The following is a 23739-nucleotide window of genomic DNA, read 5'->3' as shown; positions in this document are numbered from 1 at the left end:
TGTTGTATGAACGTAGAAGTTGTTTGTGGCAAGTATTTTAAATGTGTGAATATTTTATGACTTATTTTAAGGATATTGTAGACACAGGTGCTATTGTCAATTAAATATGCGGGTATAATTTGATGTGTATTTATGTGGATTAACTTGTCTCGATTGAATGATTGTTTAATTAAGTTAATTATAGATAAATTTGTCATTAAATAATTAATTATTGAGCTTTGTAGTTGGCTCGGTTATGCTATTTCTTTCTGTTAGCGATGTAGGTTGACGGGCTAAAGAAATGTACGGAAATACTGCAATAATCACATTTCGAATTGTCAAAAATCCAGAGTTTGACACATGCACAATAATCTTTAAACGAACATTTCTTAAAGAAAATTGGTTTGAATTCATCATTTAAAGTTGATATGATGAGTTTTGATTGAAAATATATAAACTGAAATGCTACTAGAAGTGTATTATCCAAACTCTCATAACTTTTTCTAGAGTGAATTCACATTTTTTAGAATAACTGAAAGTTTGAATTTGTTAGTACAAAATTTGAATTTTGCGTTATGAATTTTAAAGCTATTCACTTTCGATTAATTCAGCTCATAAATTTTTAAAGTGATATGAATTTTTTTATAATTAATCCGATTTAAGTACATTCAAATTTTGAATTACTTCATAAGACACCGTTTGTATTTAAAACTCTAGTCTTTTATGTAGGCTGATATTTATAGTGCATGAGTAGAAAAATAGAAATTAAAAACATTAAGTTGGGTTCATGAAATTATATATTTATTATTCATACTAATCAATGTTTTGGTATTAATAAATAAATAGAAAAAAATGGTTGCTACACAGGTGAAACAATATATAATTATAAAATTACAAATTTCCAAAAATCAGAAAATATAAATTCAACTTCTAAAAAATTATAATTGCATGTTGAATGCTATGACAAAAGAATTGCTTAGGGAAAAACACATTTTTAACATAATTTTTTTTAGTTTTCTCCAACATTTTATTATATTGATAGAGACAAAGAATTAGTTGAATTGCGAAATGAAACTTTATATTAGTTGAATATATCTACATGAAAAGTGCCTGAAAGATCTCATAAAAAGTGCATGAAATAAAACATTTTGAAGTTTGCTGCTGCATGATATTATCATGATTATGTATCCAAATTTCTGTTTTCTGGGGCTATAACAATTTATAGAAGTATCGCACAAGATATAATAATTAATTTATTATTTTTATTTTTTTGAGTAAAGATTGGAGGTCAAACCACCTAACTATTTAATACTCTTGTTATTATAACAAAAAAAAATTTTCCATTCGAGTTTCAAACTCATGACTTCTCACATAAAGACCGTGTTCCTTTGTCTTTTTTTTTTTTTGAAATCAAAGGCAGAGGCTGCCTGGTTTTAATAATGCTGGTAAAAAAAGACCCCATGAGGGTTACATCAGTATGCTGTGTTTTCAATTACAACTGTTACAACCCAAAAAGCATGCCTAGCAATTAAGTAGCCATAAACGCCCTTCATCTTGTATCTTTTTCACCAAAATTTGAGGCGGCATTCTTTCTCCTCGAAATATAATTCCATTTCTCTGTTTCCAGAGCATCCAGCATGTGCACTCAAACCATGTGGCCCATGTACATTCATTCATTTTGCCTGTCAACTTAACCTGCCTCCAGGATTCACACCAAGTCTGCTGCACCGATTCACCAGGCATTATGAACGGTACATTTAGAAAGCCGGTCATCAGGTTCCACACTGTCTGCGCGTACGAACATGTTACAATGAGATGCAAAACAGTTTCAGGTTCGCCTGCGCTGCACACCACACATCTAATATCGCACTGGATTCCTCTTTGGATGAGTTCATCATGTGTTAGGACCTTCTCCATTAGCATAAGATTTGAGAAAATCCTAACCGTGGTGGGAGCCTTGCACCGCCAAGCAATCATGAAATTCCACTTAATCTTCCCTCTCTGTACCATGATCTTGTAGAAGGAACTAGCAGAGTAAATACCTGAGGCCGTCCAGCGCCAATACAATTCATCACTTTGGTCTGACAAGGTGACCTGCTCTGTCAGTGTGAGCTCTGGAGTGAGGATATGTAACAGAGGCAAAGCATCCGCCAAGGACAAGCTAGGAAAGGTTGGTTGGTAGTCTAGAGCAAGAGGTTCACCATTCCATGAATCTTGCCAGAAGGATATGGTTTTTCCAGTGCCTATAATCCAGTATGCCGAAAAATGAAACCAGTGCTTCAACTTGAGTAACTGCCTCCAGAAAAAGGAGCCCGTGACGTTCCAAAGGAATGGCCCATCTGTTTGTGTACCCTTCCAGTATAATTGAATCATAACTCTAGACCAGAGGGAGTTTGGATTTTTGTAGCCCATCCACCACCACCTCAATAGGAGGGCTGTGTTCTGGATTCCTATATTTATGACTCCCAATCCGCCATTCCTTTTGGGAAGGCAGACAGCCTCCCAGTTTAGCCAGGAAACCCCTCTTTCATCTCCCGAACATTTACCCCACAGAAACCTCCTCCGAATTTGGTCAATTCTTTGAACCACCCATTTAGGCAATAGAAAACAAGTCATGAAGTATATCGGTATTGATGAAAGTACCGAGTTTACAAGCTGTAATCGGCCACCACGTGAGATTAATCTTCCTTTCCACCCTTGCATTTTCTTTTCTATTTTTTCTATCAACGGCATGTAGGCTTGTCTGTCAGGTTTGGTAATATGTAGTGGCATGCCCAAGTATATAATCGGGAGGGATGTTTTCGGACAGCCCAAGATCGCCTCAGCTTGAGCAGATTCCTGTTGTGACAGGTTGAATGGTACCATGCAACTTTTAGAAAAATTGATGTTCAGCCCTGATATTTTAGTGAAAAGCCTTAACAGTAGCTTGAAGGAGATGACTGTATGAGGGTCTGGATTGAGAATGAAGATGGTATCGTCTGCGTACTGCATTGCCATGATTGCCTCCGGAAATTTGTTTGAAATGGTTGCTTCTAAGGTGTTGTTAAGCCGTTGTATCATTTGTTGCAGGGTATCCACCACCAAATTAAAAAGCATGGGCGAGAGGGGGTCTCCTTGGCGGAGACCTCTCTTATGCGAAAAGTACTGTGTGTGGGTCCCATTCACTAATACTCTAGAGGAAGCTGATGTGAGTAGTGTTTCAATCCAATGAATCCACCTTGCAGGAAAGCCTCTTGCTCTCATAACAATGCCTAAATACGACCAATCGATCGAATCGAAAGCTTTGGAAAAGTCTATCTTGACTAGGATAGCCGGCCTTTTCAATGCAGCAACATGGTTCAGGATTTCACGGGTTGCTATAAAATTTTCTGCTATGAACCGACCTTGGATAAAAGCGGTTTGGTTTGGGTGGATTAATGTGGTTAGCTTCGGGCCAAGCCGATTTGCTAGTAGCTTGGATATAATTTTAGGGAGGAGGGAGATAATACTTATGGGTCTGAAGTCAGACACCAACTGGGCATTCTCTTTCTTTGGAATCATCACAACATTAGCTCGGTTTATGCTTGTGAGGTCAGTTTGGTGATGGTAAAAGGCAGCCATGATCCCCATAATATCTTCTTTGAGATCCGGCCAATGAACTTGAGCAAATTCATTCGGCAGGCCGTCAGGGCCACTGGCCTTATTCTTTGCTAGGTGCCGAATCGCTAAGTGAACTTCATCTTCAGAGAATTGAGCTTGCAGGCCGTGCAGATCAGTTTGAGTGTAAATCTCTGTTGCATCGAATGACAAGCAAGGAGCATTAGTACCAAGAATTGATTTTAGGTGGTTAAAAAATACCTGCCTGATTGCTATCTCGTTTGTAATTATGGATCCCTCATGTAGCAACTGAACCACCATATTTTTTCGTATTCTGGCTGAGGCAAAGGAATGGAAAAAACGGGTATTTTTGTCACCAAATTGCAACCACCTGCATCTCGATCATTGATGCCACATTTGCTCCTCTATGTTAGCAAGCTCATATGCCCGCTCCTTAATTTTGATTCTCAACGAAAATTCTCTTTGATCTAGAGGTCTTTTTTCTTCAATTTGATCAAAGAACAGCACTGCCCTTTTACAATTTTCTAGCTGTGTCTCTCTATTATCAAACCGCTGCTTGTGCCATGATCTCAACTCTGACAGCATCTCTTGCGTATTGGATTGAAAAGAGAGGGTGTCATGGTGGCCATGTTGACTCCATATCTCTCGCACTTTGTCCCCGACCTCAGGGTAATTTAGCCAAAACAATTCCATTCTCAATGGCACCGCCGAGCATTGCCTCTGTTTGCAACTCAAGATCAGCGGCACATGATCTGAAGTAACCATCTCGAGTGCCGTCAGAGTGACGATCGGAAAGTTTAGCAACCACTCTGGTGTAATAAAGACACTATCCAAGCGCGAGAAAGTAGGCGTTGGCCTTTTACTCGACCATGTAAAGTCTCTGTTTTTCAATGGAATGTCCATTAAATGCAAACTACTGATTAAATCATTGAAAGCATCCATCAAGTGAAAATTCCAGGAATCACTTGACCTATCAATGATCCACCTTATTAAATTGAAATCCCCCAATAGGACCCAAGACTGAGTCCTATGTTCTGCCAAATTGTGCAATTCCTCAATAAAATCCCTCTTGTGTTCGTCGGTACTCGGACCGTAAACATTGGTAACAGTGAAGATTGCTCCTGTTTGGTTCTGTTTCAACACCGCTGAACAAGAGTGTTTAGATGCCCATGCTGAAATTAGCGAGTAGTTGCGCTTCCAAGCAATGATGCAGCCCCCGGCTAAATTCATCGCCTTTAAAACAACACAATTTCTTTCAAAAAAAGTTGGTAATACTGTTGCATAAACGGCAGGATCCAAAGAGTTCCACTTTGTCTCTTGTAAGCAACATACATCGCACCGAGACGACCTAATCGTGTTTCGGACTACATCACATTTTTCCAGATCACCGAGACCCCCTAACATTCCAAGACATAATTTTAATTTTTTTAATCATCATTAGGAACAATATAACGACATCACTCCAATTGTACGACTAACATCAGTCATTCTCCCTGCCTTGAGGGCCCTGCACCATCCATCCCACTTCTTTGACGGTTATCCTCATCTACTGTCACCAGTACATCAGTTGGTTTGACTCCTGGGATTCGTGCGAGATCAAGGCATTGGGCATAGTCGACTTTTATTTCATAGTATCTGTCAGGCCGCAAGGTTGCATGGGCTGCATCTTTATCTTGGCATGTTAGCAAAGAGATATTACCACTGTTGGGCTTTTTAATGGGATCAACGATATTGCCCAGTTGGGCCTCCTGGGCTGCTTTTCTCTTTTGTTTAATGGAGCTCTTTAATTCTTGCATCGTGACAAAACCAGGTGTCCCCTCTGGAGGCGTGTCACTCATTTGTCTCATCTCATTGCCACCTGTCAAGCATGCTGCATCAGGTTCAGGAACCTTCTTCGGTTTTGTTCGTTGGAGTATCTTTTTTGGAGGCTGTTCCCTTGCGCTACTAGGGTTAGGGGTTTTCTGTGGCATGTTCTGTGGAAGCGACGCTTGTATGCCCTCTTCTATCCTCATGGGATCCTGGCACACCTCTCCAAGAGAATTGTTTCTTTCTCTATTTTGTTTGGGCGTGGGCGTCCTTGAAAGGACTTTCTGCGGGGACAGCATCGTCTCTGGAATGCGTGTAGGCGAGTCAGTGCCACCACTGATCCTCTGTGGCCCGTTTTGTGATGCCATCTCCTGAACTCCTTTCTCTAGTGTCTCTGCTGCACCCGATTGCCACATTGGACCTGGCCGAGTGTCATAACCGAGATTATCTGTGGCCGGGTCTACCATTGAAAGCTGTGGCTGTTCCTCCGCCGCTTGCGAAGCTATGGCTGTTGCCAAGTCTTCTAGGCCGGCGACCTTGAAGAATTCTCTTACGCTTTCCGGCAGTGATGAGAACTCCCTGTTTTTACATATGTCTTCTAGCACACTACGTGGTATCACTATAGGGTCAGATTCATCTATAAGACCACCTTCATCGGAGGAGGTGTTTGGGGTTGCAGCTGGGCCAGTGAAGGTTTCCGGTGGTTCAGGGATTTCCGAATCTTTGTACAGAGGCACTTCCTTCCATGTGACCACACAAAGGGGAACATTGACCTTTAGTCCACCAGTCACCATTGTTATGTTGCGTGGTACTGATGCTAGGTCATGCGTTGCAAAGACGGCCGACCAGTGGGAAAGATCTTCTGGCCGCTCAGGTGAGATGGTGCCAAGATACAGACCAAACATGCTGATGACTCGAGCAATCTTGTGTTCTTCCCTCAATGCCACCGGCACTCCCACTAAGTTTGCTATGACCTTGTACGATGGGATAGCAAGCGTAGCATCCAGCCTAGGGTTCCACGTGTGAAAGACAACCTCTATTTGCCAAACTGACGCAGGAATGGCCTTGATAAAGGTGACCGGGGCTAGGCCAACTGGTAGTATAATGAGGTATCGCCACCCCGCTAGCTTGCTGACACTGACCTCGTTAGCCTGCACCAATTCTGTACGAGCCGCCAGTTCAGCCACAAAGTCTACTCGGAGGTCTTCTAGTGAGGTCATAACCACTGCCCTTTGCTGAAGGTGTTCTACCTCCTGGAAGTAATTGGCATCCCGGTCAAGGTAGCAGAGGAGCTCGTTAGGTCTGTTTGCAGGCATTTCGGCTGGGGCATAAGGATATGGTCCAGTAAGCATGTCATCAAACGTAGGTTCCGACCGGTCCAGGGCGGTGGTTGGCTGCACAAACGGAGAAGCAGTGGGTTTCGATGTGAGGCTTAGGCATCTGGAACTGGGGTGACCATCCTTCCAGCACTTGCCGCACTTGAGCTGGTTGCGGCAAGTTGCTATGGTGTGGCCCAAGCGGCAGCATTTGAAACATCTGTTGGGTTTCGAGGAACGGTTCAAACCCTTTAATTAGCTTAAGCTGCGGAAAGAGTAAAACAAAAAATTTTACATCTAACTTAAGCTACGGATTAAACGAGGTATGTCAGGAAACCTTCCAAGGCGGTCCACCTTCAGTATTCCTTTGGCATCAAAACCTCATTTAATTCATTTACAGATCTACTCCATAATTGATTTTCTAAAGCATTAAATCTATTTACAAATTAAATAGATTAATATAACAATTTATACCTTGATTCCAAATCTCAGTTGGAATGCAGACCGAGCGAGTAGAGCCTCACCAGGGATGGAATCGACTCGCAGTATCACACGTGTGATACCTCTATTGGTTATCCACCAGGACTAACCGGAGAGCGATTTATTTCTTCTGCCAGAAATACCGTAAACTGCGGAATTCTGCAGAAACACTATTCACCGAAACCGTAACCGAGAAAGAGAGAAAATAGAAACTCGAATCGATCAGACAGATCAGATACGATACATGTGAATTAGTTATTTTCTCTCTACCCCTACCCTTCTATTTATAGGCATCAATATGCATGAAATTACCAAAATGCCCATGCCACATATTGTGGCGGTTTTGAGATGAAATGTTCAAATTTGATTTTGCCACTTTTCATTGGCCAAAATTAATTTGATTTATATTTTAATTTTTATTTCTTTGCCGACATCTTAATTTAATATATTTATATATATATATATATATATATATATATATATTGAATATATAAATGTGCCGACATGCATATTGATTTGTTTTATATTTTCGAATTTTTAGATTTCAATTTTTAATTAAAGTTTTAATTTGTTAGGTTAGCCTAAAATTAAAACCATAATTAATATTTAAAATCTAAATCAAAATTATATATATAATTGTTCTAAACAATTATATTTCTCACGGTTCGGTTTCGGTTGTTGTTCGGTAACTTTTATACAACGTAACATGTACGTTTATAAATTAACCGTTGTTTCTGCTTGTCAATTTTATATGACATTTATAATTTAATTATACACGTATAATTAATTATAACCATCTTAATATTAATTATAATCAATTTATAATTAATCAGTAAGATTCTCCGAGTAGCTCCTATATGGTGTGACCCAATAGGATCTGTGTTATGTTGGTAAACAGAGTTAAAACTATTTTAACTTCTGTTAGTCATGGGTGGCGTCTGGCAACACATCATGACCATCCAATTACACAGATGATGATGTACTGTACAATATCACGATCCAGTAAACAATTTACTTGTGTCAGTTCTTCTGCCTCATAGCTATCAGATCAGTTTTAAGGTAGATATGTGTCATCCTTGTTAACTGTATCTTTTCTTGATCTTGAGTAGATTATCAAATATAATTACTCTTGTAATTATACCGCATGCAGATAATCTAACTCTATCAAGGGGCCCAGTGATGCTATAGCTCGTATAGAGATACGAGGGACAAGTAGTATTTTTGGCAGACTATCACTTCCTCAGCTAAGTTATATATATGGAAATGCTACCGTTATGGCTGCTTTTTACGGACAGCGTTAGATAACACTCACTCATATATATTTCTTACTGGGAACGATAAATACCTCATACTGTAGAACTTTGACACTGAATGAAAAACATAAATGACACGAACACAATTCTATTTAATGTTTCATTCGGGGTCTGTCAAATACCATGTTCCTAGAACATGTATCTATGTGATTAAAATGACATCTCGTGTCAGGTGGTTTGTAAAACTTAACCATCTTTTAATCCGCATACTAACCTTATAGCGGTAATTAGTGTTCCTGCTAATTACCTTGGTCAGTGACCTTTTAAGAGTGTATATTATCTATATTATGGAGTTTCACAATTTCAGTCATGAACTCGAAATGATCCATAAATGCAATAATACTCAAGGCAACAAAATGATATATAAATAAACATTCAATTCATGAACAAAGCTTTATGATTAACTTATCGTATTATTGACTTCTAGATTATTACAAACTAACAACATCTGCCTCTCCATTCCTTGAACCGGGCTGAAAGCGGGAAGCGAAGTGTTGTCGGGCTGTGGGGAGAGGTGAAGTAGGTAGTGTTCGTTGGGGTGGTTGGTGATGATGGTTGGTCACTAGACCAAAGACTAGTTCTCGATATAACAACTATGTTTTCGAATAATTCAAATGCTTATTCGAATTGCGCTTTATACATGCTTCAAAAAAGAAACCAATAACATATGATCCGTGGAGCCTGCAGTGTTTGAAACCATTGACATATACAAGATATAACAAATTAGTCAATATAACATACAAATTAATAATGTACATGAAGTGCAATAGCATATGTACCATAACCGACTGGCACCCCCAAATCTTAATTATCTTGCTGAAACCGTAAACAATTAGTTTCCGGATTTCTAAAATTCTGAGGCTACCTGATTATTTCTGTATGATTTAATCATAATCCCATTTCAAAACTCCAGTCAATTTCTACCAATTATATAATACTTTGTAGGGAGCACTTAGCTATCTCCGTAACAATCCCTCAGTCATTAACTACTTCAATAATTACTAACTACCTAAGATGACCCCTTACTATTTGAGGATCACATAATATTTGAAAGATTTTACAACTGGCACGCGCAAGTATTCATCTATAATGCATCAAGTATTCATACCTAATATATCAAGTATTTTAAAAAAAAAAACTGAACACATTTTTAGAGGTGGGATTTTTTTTTCTTCGTTCAATCTAATCAATATTTCTGATAATCGGTGAGGATTTTGCAAATCTAAAACCACGAATGTTTTTTATATAATTTTATCTTTAAAATGAGATCCATAATGATATACTTTCGAATTGTCTGTTGTACAAGTATTCATCCTTATCGATAAAGTATTCAACCTCGTCGTGCAAGTGCAAATATAAAAACTGGACACATCACTCAACCATCTTTTACACGTTTTTAGATGTGATTTTTTTTCTCCGTTCAATCTAACCAATATTTCTGACGATCTATGAGGAATTTTGCAAATCTAAAACCACGAACGTTTTCTACACAATTTTATCTTTCAAATGAGATCCATGATGACATACTTTCGAGTTGTCCGTTACACAAGTATTCATCTCTTATCGAAAAAGTATTAATCCTCGTCATGTAAGTGCAAATATAAAAACTGGACACATCACCCATCCATCTTTTACACGTTTTTAGAAGTGGATTTTTTTTCTCTGTTCAATCTAACCAATATTTCTGACGATCTGTGAAGAATTTTGCAAACCTAAAACCACGAACGTTTTCTACACAATTTTATCTTTCAAATGAGATCCATGATGACATACTTTCGAGTTTCGAGTTGTCTGTTGCACAAGTATTAATAGCTTGTCACGCAAGTATCCATACCTAAGATATTAAGTATTCATTTATACACATTGAAGTATTCATATCTAAGACATCAAGTATTCATTCATATATCTCTATTTTTTTTCAAAATTTATTTTTATGTCATTTATTTAATACGCAATGGCCTAATTCACCATTAATAAAGTTTTGTTCTTTGCAAAACTCGCTACTTCATGAGGAAGGGGAACATAAACATGAAAGGGATTAATTACATATACATATACAAAATTATTTTGATACGATCGACAGTGATGGATCTGACCCGGTAGAGACGTGCTCTAGTATTCATTCATACACATTGAAGTATTCATTCATACACATTGAAGTATTAATCATACACGTTGAAGTATTCATTCCTGACAGAGGCGTGCTTGATTGGGATGGAGTGACGGATAATCTCCGGCAGAACGTTCGCTGGAGCGGGAGCAGCAGGGATAGAGGAAAAAACCCGAGGTGAAAGTGTAAGAGGGAGGGAGCTTATTGTATTTATCATTTCGAGGTGGGAGAGGGAGATAGAGGCGGAGGTGAGGTGAGGTGTGGGAGGCGAAGGTGAGAGAGGGAGGTGGGAGGCAGAGGTGGGAGAGGGAGGTGGGAGGCGGAGGTGGGAGGTGGGAGGCGGAGGTGGGAGAAGCGGAGGCGGAGGCGGAGGCGGGGGTGGGAGGAGGTGGGAGAAGAAGATGGAGGTGAAAGAGGAAAATAGAGGTGGAAGAGAAAGGGAGAAAGAGCAAATAAATAAAAGTTGTTAAAAATAATAGTTATAATTATAGTTAAAATAGAAAGTTAATTGGGGGATGAAATGGAGGATGAAATGGGGATGAATAGGTAGAAAAAATTATAATTACCTATAAGGAAAAAAAAAAAAAAAAAAACTAATGCATCACAATGGCTGTCACAGGTATTAATTTTGGCAAAGGTGCTTTTAATTAAAGATGTTCAAGTGGCAACCAAAATCTTAATTATTTTGGTTCATCGAATAATCTCAGCACTAATTTAATTTATTTCTTGTTTTATCCTCGTTCTAGCTGATAAGCAATAATATGTTTTGTTTTATTTTTCCTTCTCAATCCCAGCAGTCGGCAGAGTTTCTATCTAATTTAATTGGTGCACATGAAAACCTTATTCCAGCCGACAGAGATGTCTTTCTACTTTGAGTCTACCATAAATCTATAATATAATAGCTGACGTCTCTTTCAACTAATAGAGGTCAGCAAAGTGGCATTTTAAACTAAACACGTGTCACAACATCGGACATCCGGTCGATTTTCTAATTTTTGTTCTGCAAGTAACATTTTGTATATTTTTTGTCATTGTAGATTGTATGTAAACATTAGACTATTGTGTCATGGTAGTTCTCAAACATGTACCTGAGGATTTTTCCAATGTTTACTCAACTATATGGCCTTGCTGTAATGCATTTTTTATGTTGTTATAATTTTCAGTTCTTAGTTTTTATTGATTTCTTTCTATAAATGATAATCTATCTATTTCAACGGATAAATATGCGTCGATTTGCATCCTATATTCAATATCAGAAATATTGATCTTTTATAACTTCAATTTATAAATTGGGTTAAATGCTAAATTATGAGATAAAAGTGTGGTATTTCAGCTATAACCATTATAGCAGTAATAGTGGTCCGCTATAGTAGCGCAAATAGCGCACGCTATACTACATAAGCTTTTATTTCAATGTCTAAATTGAAAATTTCTTTCTAAGAACCAATTTTTAAGGCTGAGATTGTTGATGCTTCTAAATAGAAAAATATAGATGGTATATGACATAATGCTTAGGTTATTTTGAATAGGAAAATAAATAGTTTATGTCATGATGCTTAATTTATTATATTACTAGGGATATTTTGAATAGAACTTTGAATTTTGCACTGCTTTAGTATATACATTATAATTTCTTAATCAATTTGGTGTTACTTATTTACTTTAGGGACATTAATTAAATAATATTGATAATTAGTAGAATTATATATTAATTTTTAAAAGAAAATTTTTTTATGGAGAATAGTTTTTGTTATAACTACGCTATTCGCGATAGCTTTTTTTAATTTTTCTGCAATGATGCGATAATTGCTATTTAGAATCTTATGTCCAATACATATTTATTCTAAAATTTAGTTTTTTTTTAAAACTAATTATGGAAAAGCATCTCGCTAATAATTATAGTGCATAGTTGTTCCTCCAAAGTTACATAAATGCAATCATGTTTTTGTTTGCTTCTGAAATTAAATAATAGTTAGAAAAACATTTCATATGGGCCTGAATTGCTTTTCTCGACAATAAAATGTGACGACCCAACCTAACAAATCCAGCCCATAAAATATGTTAATGCCCCACAGCCATCAAATTACAGTAGAGAATACCATAGGTGCATTTTAGCCAAGAGGTGTTATCTTATATGAATCGCTATAGTTCAGATAGTATTAAGTGCATTTTATTGAATGCGTATCCTCTGCATTAACTCAAAAAGGAATCTTTTCAGTTAAAGAATCTAAACCGTCTAATTTTAAACGGAGTCAATTCGGTCTCTGCTTATGATATAGGGGGCCCTTTAATATTAGTACGGATTTAGTCTGCACGAATCTTAAAATAGATCAGATGATCAAAATTCATTAACTCAAAAGATTTTCTGAGAATCTTTCGAGTTAATGCAGAGAATACGAATTCCATTTTATTAGCCATCCATGGGAATGCAACGAAAAATGGAGTAATCATTAATCAAGTGATTATATGTTTTAACAATTAACTTTTATTAAATGATATTAAACTATGTCAAATTGTACGAATGTATTATTTCACTAATAAAGAGCACATCTAAAATTTTATTTAAAGTTAAAGAAATATTTGCTGCTCTTATCACTACTAGTTAAAATAAATCTAATTTTTCAAACAAGTAATGCACTCAATGGATTTTTTTTTTTTTTCTAATTTCAGTTGTTCATACGAAAAAAAAAAGTATTTGCGACAATAAGGTGGTACTTCATACAAATTAGAATCACATGAAAATTAAAATTGAATATTTTAATCAGTAAAAAGGAACGAAGAGGATCATACATCAAGAGGAAAAATTATAATCAGAACGATCCACAATTTACAATGCATATAGCCATTTAAATGTTAAAGTTGTTAAGCAAAATATCAAAATTGAATATTTTCAGTACAAAAAAAAAAAAAAAAAAAAAAAAAGCAGAAGTCAGGAGTGCAGGTATCATCTGATAATAATCAGACGGTTGCGATTGACCCCAAGTCATCGCTTCTGCATGTCGTCACTGTTCTGCTCGATAATTGTTACGAGGATCGAACCCCTGACCTTTTGATCACTCAATTAGTCATGAGACCGCTACAACACTGCTCCTTATCTGTTATATTGGAAATAACATTGTTATTATAACCTTTAATGGTCATGACTTTACAGTACTACATAAGCACTGAAAGAACATGTATCCATATCTTGTTGATGAACCGAATCTTTGTAAGTGTCACGCTTTCCTAATTTTGTTCAAGGTCTCATTATTTGTGTAGATTCATTCTAGTGACGAATTGATAAAATAATAGTTAATTTAATTGTTGAATAATCTTTCTTCTGTTTTTTTTTTTTTCAGAATGAAATAAGTGTTTATCGAATCAGATCGGATCGAGAAAACCGGTAATAAAGAACACATCTATAATTTTATTTTAAGTTTAAATAAATATTTACAGCTCTTATCACTATTATTAAAATAAATTAATTTGAAATAAATATATTTCGTAAAACAAGTAATGCGCTTCGAATGATCTTTTTTATAATTTCAGTTGTCGATATGAAAGTATGGCAATACTAAGGTGGTGCTTTCACACAAATTAGGATCACATTAAAAATTAAATATTTCCATCAGATAAAAAACGAAAGGTTTATCCTTTAATAGAAAAATTTAGAAAAGGAACGATAACTCAATTTATAAATGCATATATCCGTTAGACGTTAAAGTGCCGAGCAAACAATCAAAATTGAGACGAGTAATTTGAGACGTTTTACCGTAAGGATCACAAAAACTCACGAATATTTTTATTAATAGGAAAATTGGTTATTTGCCACTTCAAAACCTTTAAATTGTAAAAATATCATCTCAAAATTTGAATTGTAAAAATGCCACTCCAAACTTCATTAATTTATAATTTTATCGCTCTGAATAATTAATGACTAAAATATCTTCCTTCTTCTCCTCTTCTTCTTCTCTTGCCTCCTCTTCTTCTTCCGCCATGGCTGATAGTGAATGCAAACACACTTTTCATCTTATCTATTCATTATTCTCAATTTTTCATGGAGGTTTGTCTGAGGAGTCTTTATATGCATCGTTAAACTAAGAAATGGCAAAAGTAAACTCAGAAGCAAAAAGTTTGAGTTGTCTCCATCTGTCAGTTCCTCTGCTCAGTTGCATTGATGTACACATTGGATAATAGCCACTGATTTGAAGATAGTGGTTTTGATCCTCAAATTTGAATAGTGATAAGCGGCTTTGATTCAGGTTGTACCATGCAGCAATGTAGAGGATCCATATTAAGTAGTTCATGATCAAATCTGGAGTCGCAATCCCACTCGCTATCAGCCATGGCAGGAGAAAAAGAAGAGGAGAAGAATGAGGGTATTTTAGTCATTAATTATTTGGAGTAGCAAAATTACAAAGTATGGAAATTTGAAGTGACATTTTTATAATTTTAAATTTCGGGATGACATTTTTACAATTTGAAGGTTTTGGAGTGACAAATAATCAATTTTCCTTTTATTAATACCGTCCCTTAAAACAAATAAGCCAAAAACCATAAATTCTGGAGAATTACAAATTTATTTGGGCCACAACGAAAAATGGTGGCCCTATTCTTGGGAGCTCATTTGTCATTGTGGCCCACTATTAAAAAGAACATTAATTAAAATTGATAAAACATCTTATAATTTAGATGTACTAGAATTACTACAAAAACGTTTTCCACAAAAGATTTTTCTCGTCTATAAAAAGAATTAAACTATTTCTTGATGTATTACTAGAAAAAAATATATATTTTGTATCTGAATTATTGATTCCGGTTTGAAAGTCACTTCTAGTAAATAAAAAAAATTATTGTGATCCTTCTAATACATTTAAATTCTAAGGCACTCCATCTATCTTGAAAAAAAAAATCCATTGTCATCATTATAACGAACAATTTTTTTTTAGTAGATGAAATATCTTTCAATTTGTATGTACTAGAAGGACCATGATAACTTCTTTATTTCCTAGAAATGGTTTTTGAACCAGGATCAATAATTCAGATCCAAAACATTATTATTTTTTCCAGTAACACAACAAGAAATAGTTTAACTTTTTGACAGCTGGAAAAAATCCAGCCGGATCCTAGTACATCTAAATTATAAAATATTTTCTCTTTTGTTTGATGTTATTTCTAACATACTTAAATTATTGATTGTTTTTCTATTTTTAAAAATTATTAAACAAATATCATAAACTCAACGGAATCAGATGAACTTCTTTGGGTTTTTATAGTTTTTGCGGTGCCGCAACGACAAATGGCGACTCCGGTCTTTGGGGCTGCCATTTGTCGTTGTGGCCCGAATAAATTTTGAATTTTACAGAAATAGTGGTCTTGTGGTTTTTTTTTTTTTTGAGAGTATATTTAAAAACTTCGGCAAAAACTAACAGTAGAAAAAAGTTATTTTTTATAATAAACATTTGTACGCTGGATAAAAAAAAACTAAAATATATGACATTTTTTAAGTAAACAAACGAAGCTATATTGATTTGAATAGCATATTAGCATGTGATTATTAAATCAGCAAACATGTGAACGGACATGCCGCCGTAGTAAGCAGCGCGCTAACAGTAACATGTGACTTTATTAGTCTACGACTTTTTCTTTCTTAAAGACAATATAGATCTAATATGCATTCTTGTCCTAGGTGGGATGCATATTAAATCCACAGTGACAAGATATCCGAATTATACTCGAATTATATCTGTTTAAATTTTTTTTGGGTGATGCCGAACCGAACACCGAATTATTCGGTTGACCGAATTAAATCCGAATAATTCCCGAATTTTACGAACTTTTCCCAAATTTTATGAATTATTCACGAATTATTCACGAATTTTTACTGAATTTTTCAAGAACAATTATTTTTTTGGTTTTTTTATTTTTTTGCTCCTTTGCAGGACTGAGATTTCTGATCCGGATAATTCCGAATCATTTCCAAATTATACCCGAATTATACCCGAATCACGAATTTTTTATCTCGCTGAACCGAACCCGAATAATTCATTTGTCACTATGATTAAATCTGCTTCCCCGGTAAAAATAGAATTTTCACAAAACCCCTTTCAGTTATGTTAATTAATGTTTTTTTAAGATGGTAAGGAAAAAAAGGGATTTTATAGATTTCAATGACACACTAAATGATTTTACAATTATGAGTGGTACTTCTGCCACTGGAGTGCCCACTAATTCTATTGATGTGTCACCTAGTCCTGTATTTTTTTTTTTATCAATTTCCATATACAAAATTTCAACGGAATCAATTCTATCAACAACTTGTTTCGCGCGTCGCGCCATTAATTTTTTATAAATCGATAATTAATCGATTTCCTGAAATGAAAGTTGATCAAAGAAGATAATATTATTTAAAAAGAAAATCATACAAGACTCAGCCTCTCAGCCCATTCAGAGTTCTCAACTTGTCATAGAGCTGATTCCGATCGAGACTTAACTATAACACAACTGGACATATAGAAAAGAAAAATACTGAAATATGTGGAACTCATCATTCATTAATCATGAGCTACAAGCCTACAACACTACCATGCACACTATAGTTTCAAGAAATAATCAAATAAAATAAAAACTATTGGGTAATTATTTAGAAATAGGAACAGAAGATTTGAGTTATTTTCACCGAGAAATCCAGATCTTATCCAATCTAATATTTTATTTAATAAAAAATTCATAAAGGGAGACCCATCCACACATATTTCAAAGCCTCTTCTTTTTCTTTCTCTCTAGATCTGACATTGTGTCCATTGGTAGACAGTGGAAAACGCACATGTACACAAACAACTCCTGCTTTGTTCATCCTCTAATTGTTCCATGGCGTCTGTTCATGTTCTGATGTTGCCTTTTCCATGCCAAGGCCATGTAATACCCATGATGGAGCTTTCTCATTTTTTAGTTAAGAATGGAATCAAGGTCACATTTGTAAACACAGAATTTAACCACGCAAGGGTCCTTCAAGCCTTGCCAAACAATGGAAGCGACCTGAAAGGGATTAATTTGGTTTCAATTCCTGACGGACTGCGTCCCGGTGAAGATCGAAATGACCTCGGCCTTCTAACAGAGGGATTTACTAAGGTCATGCCAGGTCACCTGGAAGAGCTTATCAGAGAAACTAATCAGAAAGGGGAGGAGAAGATTAAGTGGTTGATAGCAGATGAGCACATGGGGTGGTCGTTTGCTGTTGCGAAAAAAATGGGAGTTAGAATCGCTTGCTTCTGACCTGCGTCGGCCGCTTGCCTGACAATAAAGCTGTTGATCCCACAATTGATTATGGATGGAGTTCTTGATGAAAAAGGCAAGTTCTTTTTTCTTTTTTTCATTTACTTTGTTATTTCGGTTGGTAGATATATAGATTATATTCGAAAAGAAAACGAAATACGTGTTTCTAGAAAGAAGGGATAATTTAGATTGCTGAAATCTGAATCACAACTTATTATTTAATTAGATCAACTGAACAGGATCAAAACAGTATGAAACAGAAGCCTATTTCAAATAACAGGGTCATGTAATCCCTTTGGAATAACAGCAGATTTATATCCTTGCTCAGAGTGTGTACCCAGATTATTATTTTCATCAGTACATAACCAATGATTAGCGTTTATATATTGTCCTTTAGAAGTTTTCATAATAGCAACACAAAGCTACTCTTTTTTTCTTTTTCTTTTTTGTAAATTAACTCATTAATGCTTGCGGAGAAATTTCTCAATTTTCATAATTAATTTAAGGTTGGCCCGCTAGAGATGAAGTGTTGCAATTTTCCCCCAAAATGCTCCCCATCCACAGCTCACAATTGTCCTGGAACAAGGCCGGAGACCCAAAAGGCCAACCGACCATTTTCAAGCTTATTACTGACAACAACAAGAACATAGCACTCGCAGAAACTATTGTATGCAATTCATTTTACGAGATCGAATCAGAAGCATGCACACTATTTCCCAATACCTTCCCGATCGGACCGTTACTTCCCGATTTGAAATTCAGCAAATCATTAGGTCTCTTCTGGCCCGAAGACACCACCTGCTTGAAATGGCTTGACAAACAACCTCCAAAATCAGTTGTCTATGTTGCATTTGGAAGTTTTACTATATTCAGTGAAGTTCAGTTCAAGGAACTGGCACATGGGCTGGAACTAATGGGTCGGCCTTTCTTGTGGGTGGTACGACCTGACTTCACGAACGGACTGAGTAAAGAATGGGTCAATCAATTTTTGGAGATGAACAAAGAGAAAGGGAAGATCATTAGCTGGGCTCCACAACAGCAGGTGCTGGCTCATGAATCAGTTGCTTGTTTCATATCGCACTGCGGCTGGAACTCTACACTAGAAGGGGTGAGAAATGGTTTGCCATTTCTTTGCTGGCCGTACTTCGCCGATCAATTCTATAACCAGAGCTACATTTGTAATGTTTGGAGAAATGGACAGAAGATGGAGGCCGACGAGAGCACGATTGTGTCTAGAGAGAGAGTGCGAGATAAGGTGGAGGAGTTGCTTGCAAATGAGGAGATTGCAAGAAGAGTTCAGGAACTGAAAGAGTTGGCTTGGAAGAACTTAAGTGAGGGTGGTACTTCATACGAGAATTTGAAGAAATTTGTAAATTTGATGAAGGAATGAGAGACAAGTGCTCAAGATGAATTATAAAATTGTTGTTGTTGTTTAAAAAGAAAATAATATGAAGCTAAGTATCTTACCGATCTATTGCAGGTAGACTTTTTTTTTTTTGGTTAATTATTGTATGACTACTATATTTTGATTTTATAGATTATGAAAGCTACGAATTTTGCTAATAGGTTGATACTAAAATTGGATCTAACTTTAGTCGGTTGTGTGCATAAATTTATATTATGGAGACAATTTATACCCGAATCCGACTGTTAATACTAACCATTTAAATTAGGGTGAATTTCATATATATCCCTCAAAAATGTCAAAATTACGTATTCCCCCCTCTAAAATTCTCCATATCATATTTTCCCTTCTAAATTTCAAAAACTCACGAATTTTGTCTAATTTATTGATTTTTCTATTAAAACTTATTTTACACTTTATTAAAAAAAATGTGTAGTATGTATAAGAAAAATGTTGTCTTCTGAATGACTTGTGACATATATAGGCTAACGTTTGTTTGTCATAAGTAAGAATTACATATTTTTAATATTTCGAACAAAGAGTAAAATGATACTTTATAAATTTAAGGGGGTATTTCATGCGTACTCCTCAAACACCTTGAAATTACATATTATGCCCCTCCAAAGTTAATAATATCATATTTGCCTTTCTAAATTTCAAAATCACAAATTTACCCAATTTACTTCATTTTCTTTTTAAACTCATTCTATATTTATAAAATGTATATTTTACTCTTTATTAAAAAATTAAAATACATAGTATATGTAAAAAAAAAGCGGTCTTCTAATTGGTTGATTTCCGACGGCAAATAAGTCATTTATGTGTGCGTCACAGGTAAAAAAGTGACTCATTTGCCCTCGCAAATTGACCGATTAGAAGACCAAACATTTATTTTACACGGACTACATATTTTAATTAATTTAAAGCAGCGATAAGAACTGCAAATATTTCTTTAAATTTAAAACCATAGATGCTCTTTATTAGTGAAATAATCCATTCGTACAAGTTGACATAGTTTAAAATCATTTAATAAAAGTTAATTGTTAAAACATTCAATCACTTGATTAATGATTACTTCATTTTTGGTTGCATTTCCATGGATGGCTAATAAAATGCACTTAATACTATCTGAACTATAATGATTCATATATATCTTAATAGCTAACACACAAGAGTGGCAAAATACTTATTAAAAATAAAATTATAAATACACTTTTCATCTTTTTGATAAATCGTGTACCAAATTTTATTAAATTTGGAGACAACTCTTTGTTATATCCATGCTCTATAAAATAATAATAATCCAATCTTTATCTGCTTTTGATCATCAAGAAAATAAGTTTGGAGCTATGCTGGTTGAAACTTGAAACAGATTAATTTTCAATATAGCCCTTTCATTTATGAAAATTTGGGACCATTGGTATTAAATTTCACCATGTGCAGTTTTGTACCGAAAGAATTGCTTTGAATTTCAATTCAATTAATTATAAAAATAAATGAAATACAATAGTTGCACTCATAAGATCTAAGTCCTGGTTTTACTACTTAATTTTAATTCTAGTATACTTGGAGAAAAAATAAATAAATTATATGGCAGCTGAGATATCCAAAGTTGAAGCAACTAAAACATGATTTAATTATTAGGGGTTACCCTATGCTGTAAGTAGGGTATAATAGTTCAGATAGGATACACAACAGATCAAATCAATTTAGAATTTTTTTACAAACTTTTATTCAGATTGCAAAGGATTTCTCAGTTATGGCATTTTACCATGATTAACAAGAGTAAAATAAATCAATAAGATTGCAAAGGATTATTTAAGAATTGTTTACAAACTTTTATTCAAAAAGAAAATGGGAACTCCATTAAAAAAAGAAAAAGGAAAAGTAGATATTAACTAAACAGTACTTCAATCTATATAACAAATTAAGAAATTAAGGAACCTAAAATAGCAACTACAGCTAAACAAGCAAAACTCCCCCTGAAACTGCTTCATTAAAATGCACCATTAACAATAGCATATCTAATATTCATCACATCACTAAGAGTGCCATCACTTCCATAGCAAGGAAGCAAATTAACTTGTATGAGAAAAAATACTTGGTTTCAGACCTCTCTTAATCATCAAATCAAGCAACTTATTAACTACCTTGCTTTGACCTTGCTTGCACAGTGAACCCAAAAATGCTCCATAACTATAATCATCGGCCAAAAACCCTCGCTCAACCAACTCCCTGAAAACATTAAATGCCTCTTTCCAGTGACCTAACTTGGATAGTCCATGTATAACGCTATTGTATGTAACAAGATTTGGTGTTAGCCCTTTCCCAAGCATTATCCGAAGAAAATCTACGGCTTTCTCGGTTTCACCTTTCTTGCATAGTCCATCTATAAGAGTGCTATAGGTCACAACATCAGGCTTGTGCCCGTTAAACATCATGTCATCTAGAAAACCCACAGCTTTCTCAGTTTCACCTTTTTTACATAGTCCATCTATAAGAGTGCTATAGGTCACGACATCAGGCTTACGCCCTTTAGATGTCATGTCATGTAGAAAATCCACTGCTTTCTCAATTTCACCTTTCTTACATAGTCCATCTATAAGAGTGTTATAGGTCACGACATCAGGCTCGCGCCCTTTAGACATCATATCATGTAGAAAATCCACAGCTTTCTCAATTTCACCCTTCTTACATAGTCCACCTATAAGAGTGTTATACGTCACGACATCAGGCTTGTGACCTTTAGACACCATGTTATGCAGAAAATCCATTGCAATCTCAATTTCACCATTCTTGCACAACCCATCTGTCAGAGTGTTATAGGTTACGATGTTAGGCTCAAACCCTTTAGAAATCATGTCATGTAAACAATCCACGGCTTTATCAATTTGACCATTCTTGCATAGTCCATTTATAAGTGTGTTGTAGGTCACGACATCTGGCTCTCTCCCTTTAGACATCATGTCATGTAGATAATCCATAGCTTTCTCAATTTCACCATTATGGCATAATCCGCGTATAAGAATGTTATAGGTCACGACATCAGGTTCTTGCCCTTTAGACATCATGTCATGTAGAAAATCCATGGCCTTTTCAATTTCTCCTTTCCTGCACAATGCATCTATAAGAATGTTATACGATACCACATTGGGTGCATATCCCATCTTAGGCATTTTATCGAGCACTATAATTGCAGCCTCATCAATTCTATTCTCCCAACATAGGCTTTTGAGTATCGAACTGAACACCACAACATTAGTTTTGCAGCCCTCTTTGAGAAACCGTCCCAGAAAACCAAACAATAGGCCAACCTGATTCGTTCTGGCACAACAGTCCATCATGATCTTGTATGTATAATCATTGGGACTGATTCCTTCGGCTTGGATCAAGCGGCTGAAGAGGGAAAAGACGGGGTTGTCTGTGGCTGTTCTGGTGCGAACCAAAGCAGCAAACAGCTGATTGAATTGATAGATGGAGGGCGGAGGGTTCTGGGCAGTTGACAGCTGGTCGAACAAGTCAAGCACCTCTTGGGTAGAAATGGCATCTGCCTTCGAGTGCCGCCTTCTCTTCTCCTGCAGCTGCTTCCCGTTCCCAAAGAGGCAGCGAACATTGGGTAGAAATGGAGATCGGGATTGGGATCGGGATCGAGATCGGGATTGTGAAGGTGAAGAGAAGGGGGCAAGAGACAACACACACAGCATATTATGTTTTCTACTACTACATGCATTCAGAAATAGCACATAATCAAAAAATAATTTACCAAAACTGGGAAGAACGGAGTATTGAAAGAAAGAAAAAAATCAACAAACTAGAATATTGTAAAACAGAGATAAAAGGGGAAAATAAAACAAACCTCTTGAAGATGAGGAGAGAATGAATACCGGTATGGACGAACGGAGAAAGGAAAACGCGAAAAGCGATACCGGTGGTAGGAGAGGAATGAGGTGTCAGAGATGGAGGAGGATTAGAATAAGGCGTTCAGATCACCTGCCCCCGGGGTGGCTAGAATAAGCAAGCTTCGTTAGGCCAACAGCCAACTGCTTCGTTTTATTGTTTTCATTTTATTACATTTTTTAAGTGGGCTTGGTCCATAGAATAAAAAATTATGCTGTTATCACAGAGAAGCTTGAAAAAATATTATTACAAAAACAATTTCACAGAGAAGTTGTTATCAAGTTACCACTTACCAGTACCCTGAAACTTTATAATTAATCCTTCAATTATCCAAAAATCTTGATTTCAAGTAGGTAAACATGAACCCTTGAAAAATTAAAGTTACGAAGGCATCTATATACCGTGAAGTATGCCGGTATCGAGAATAGTTCAGTAACTTTACCCTGTCGACCTCTTTAAAGATTCACTTTTTTTTTTTTTTTTATGAGTAAAATTTAATAGTCAAGTCTCTAGATTTCATTAAAAAAAACCACCAGTGGGGTCAATGTACACAAGACTACAAGAGTAAAAGAAAAAAGAGAG

At 35.8% G+C, this 23739-nt stretch overlaps 2 protein-coding genes and 1 pseudogene across 3 annotated transcripts; 1 reads left to right on the top strand and 2 right to left on the bottom strand.

Annotated features, from left to right (window-relative positions):
• Window positions 1–3957: 3957 nt before the first annotated feature.
• Window positions 3958–4980, bottom strand: LOC144560285 (uncharacterized). The gene has a single exon (XM_078309450.1). The coding sequence runs from the start codon at window positions 4978–4980 to the stop codon at window positions 3958–3960; it is 1023 nt and encodes a 340-aa protein (XP_078165576.1).
• Window positions 4981–17385: 12405 nt separating this feature from the next.
• Window positions 17386–19416, top strand: LOC144560612 (UDP-glycosyltransferase 83A1-like; annotated as a pseudogene). The gene is made up of 2 exons (XR_013513427.1): window positions 17386–17931; window positions 18362–19416. The product of XR_013513427.1 is annotated as a UDP-glycosyltransferase 83A1-like (transcript).
• Window positions 19417–21029: 1613 nt separating this feature from the next.
• On the bottom strand, window positions 21030–23249 carry LOC144560488 (uncharacterized). Its single transcript, XM_078309701.1, has 2 exons — window positions 23117–23249; window positions 21030–22980 (listed from the first exon to the last, which is right to left on the bottom strand). Exon 2 carries the CDS (start codon window positions 22962–22964, stop codon window positions 21339–21341), a length of 1626 nt encoding a protein of 541 aa, XP_078165827.1. The 5' UTR covers window positions 22965–22980; window positions 23117–23249; the 3' UTR covers window positions 21030–21338.
• Window positions 23250–23739: the final 490 nt, after the last annotated feature.

Source organism: Carex rostrata, chromosome 10, assembly GCF_964058835.1.
Source record: "Carex rostrata chromosome 10, lpCarRost1.2, whole genome shotgun sequence".
Lineage (NCBI taxonomy): Eukaryota > Viridiplantae > Streptophyta > Magnoliopsida > Poales > Cyperaceae > Carex > Carex rostrata.
This window is presented reverse-complemented; position numbering and strand designations above follow the sequence as displayed.

Bases quoted from the DNA above. Each gene is read 5' to 3' on its own strand.
- LOC144560285 (XM_078309450.1), bottom strand. From the start codon at position 4,980: ATGTTAGGGGGTCTCGGTGATCTGGAAAAATGTGATGTAGTCCGAAAC.
- LOC144560488 (XM_078309701.1), bottom strand. From the start codon at position 22,964: ATGCTGTGTGTGTTGTCTCTTGCCCCCTTCTCTTCACCTTCACAATCC.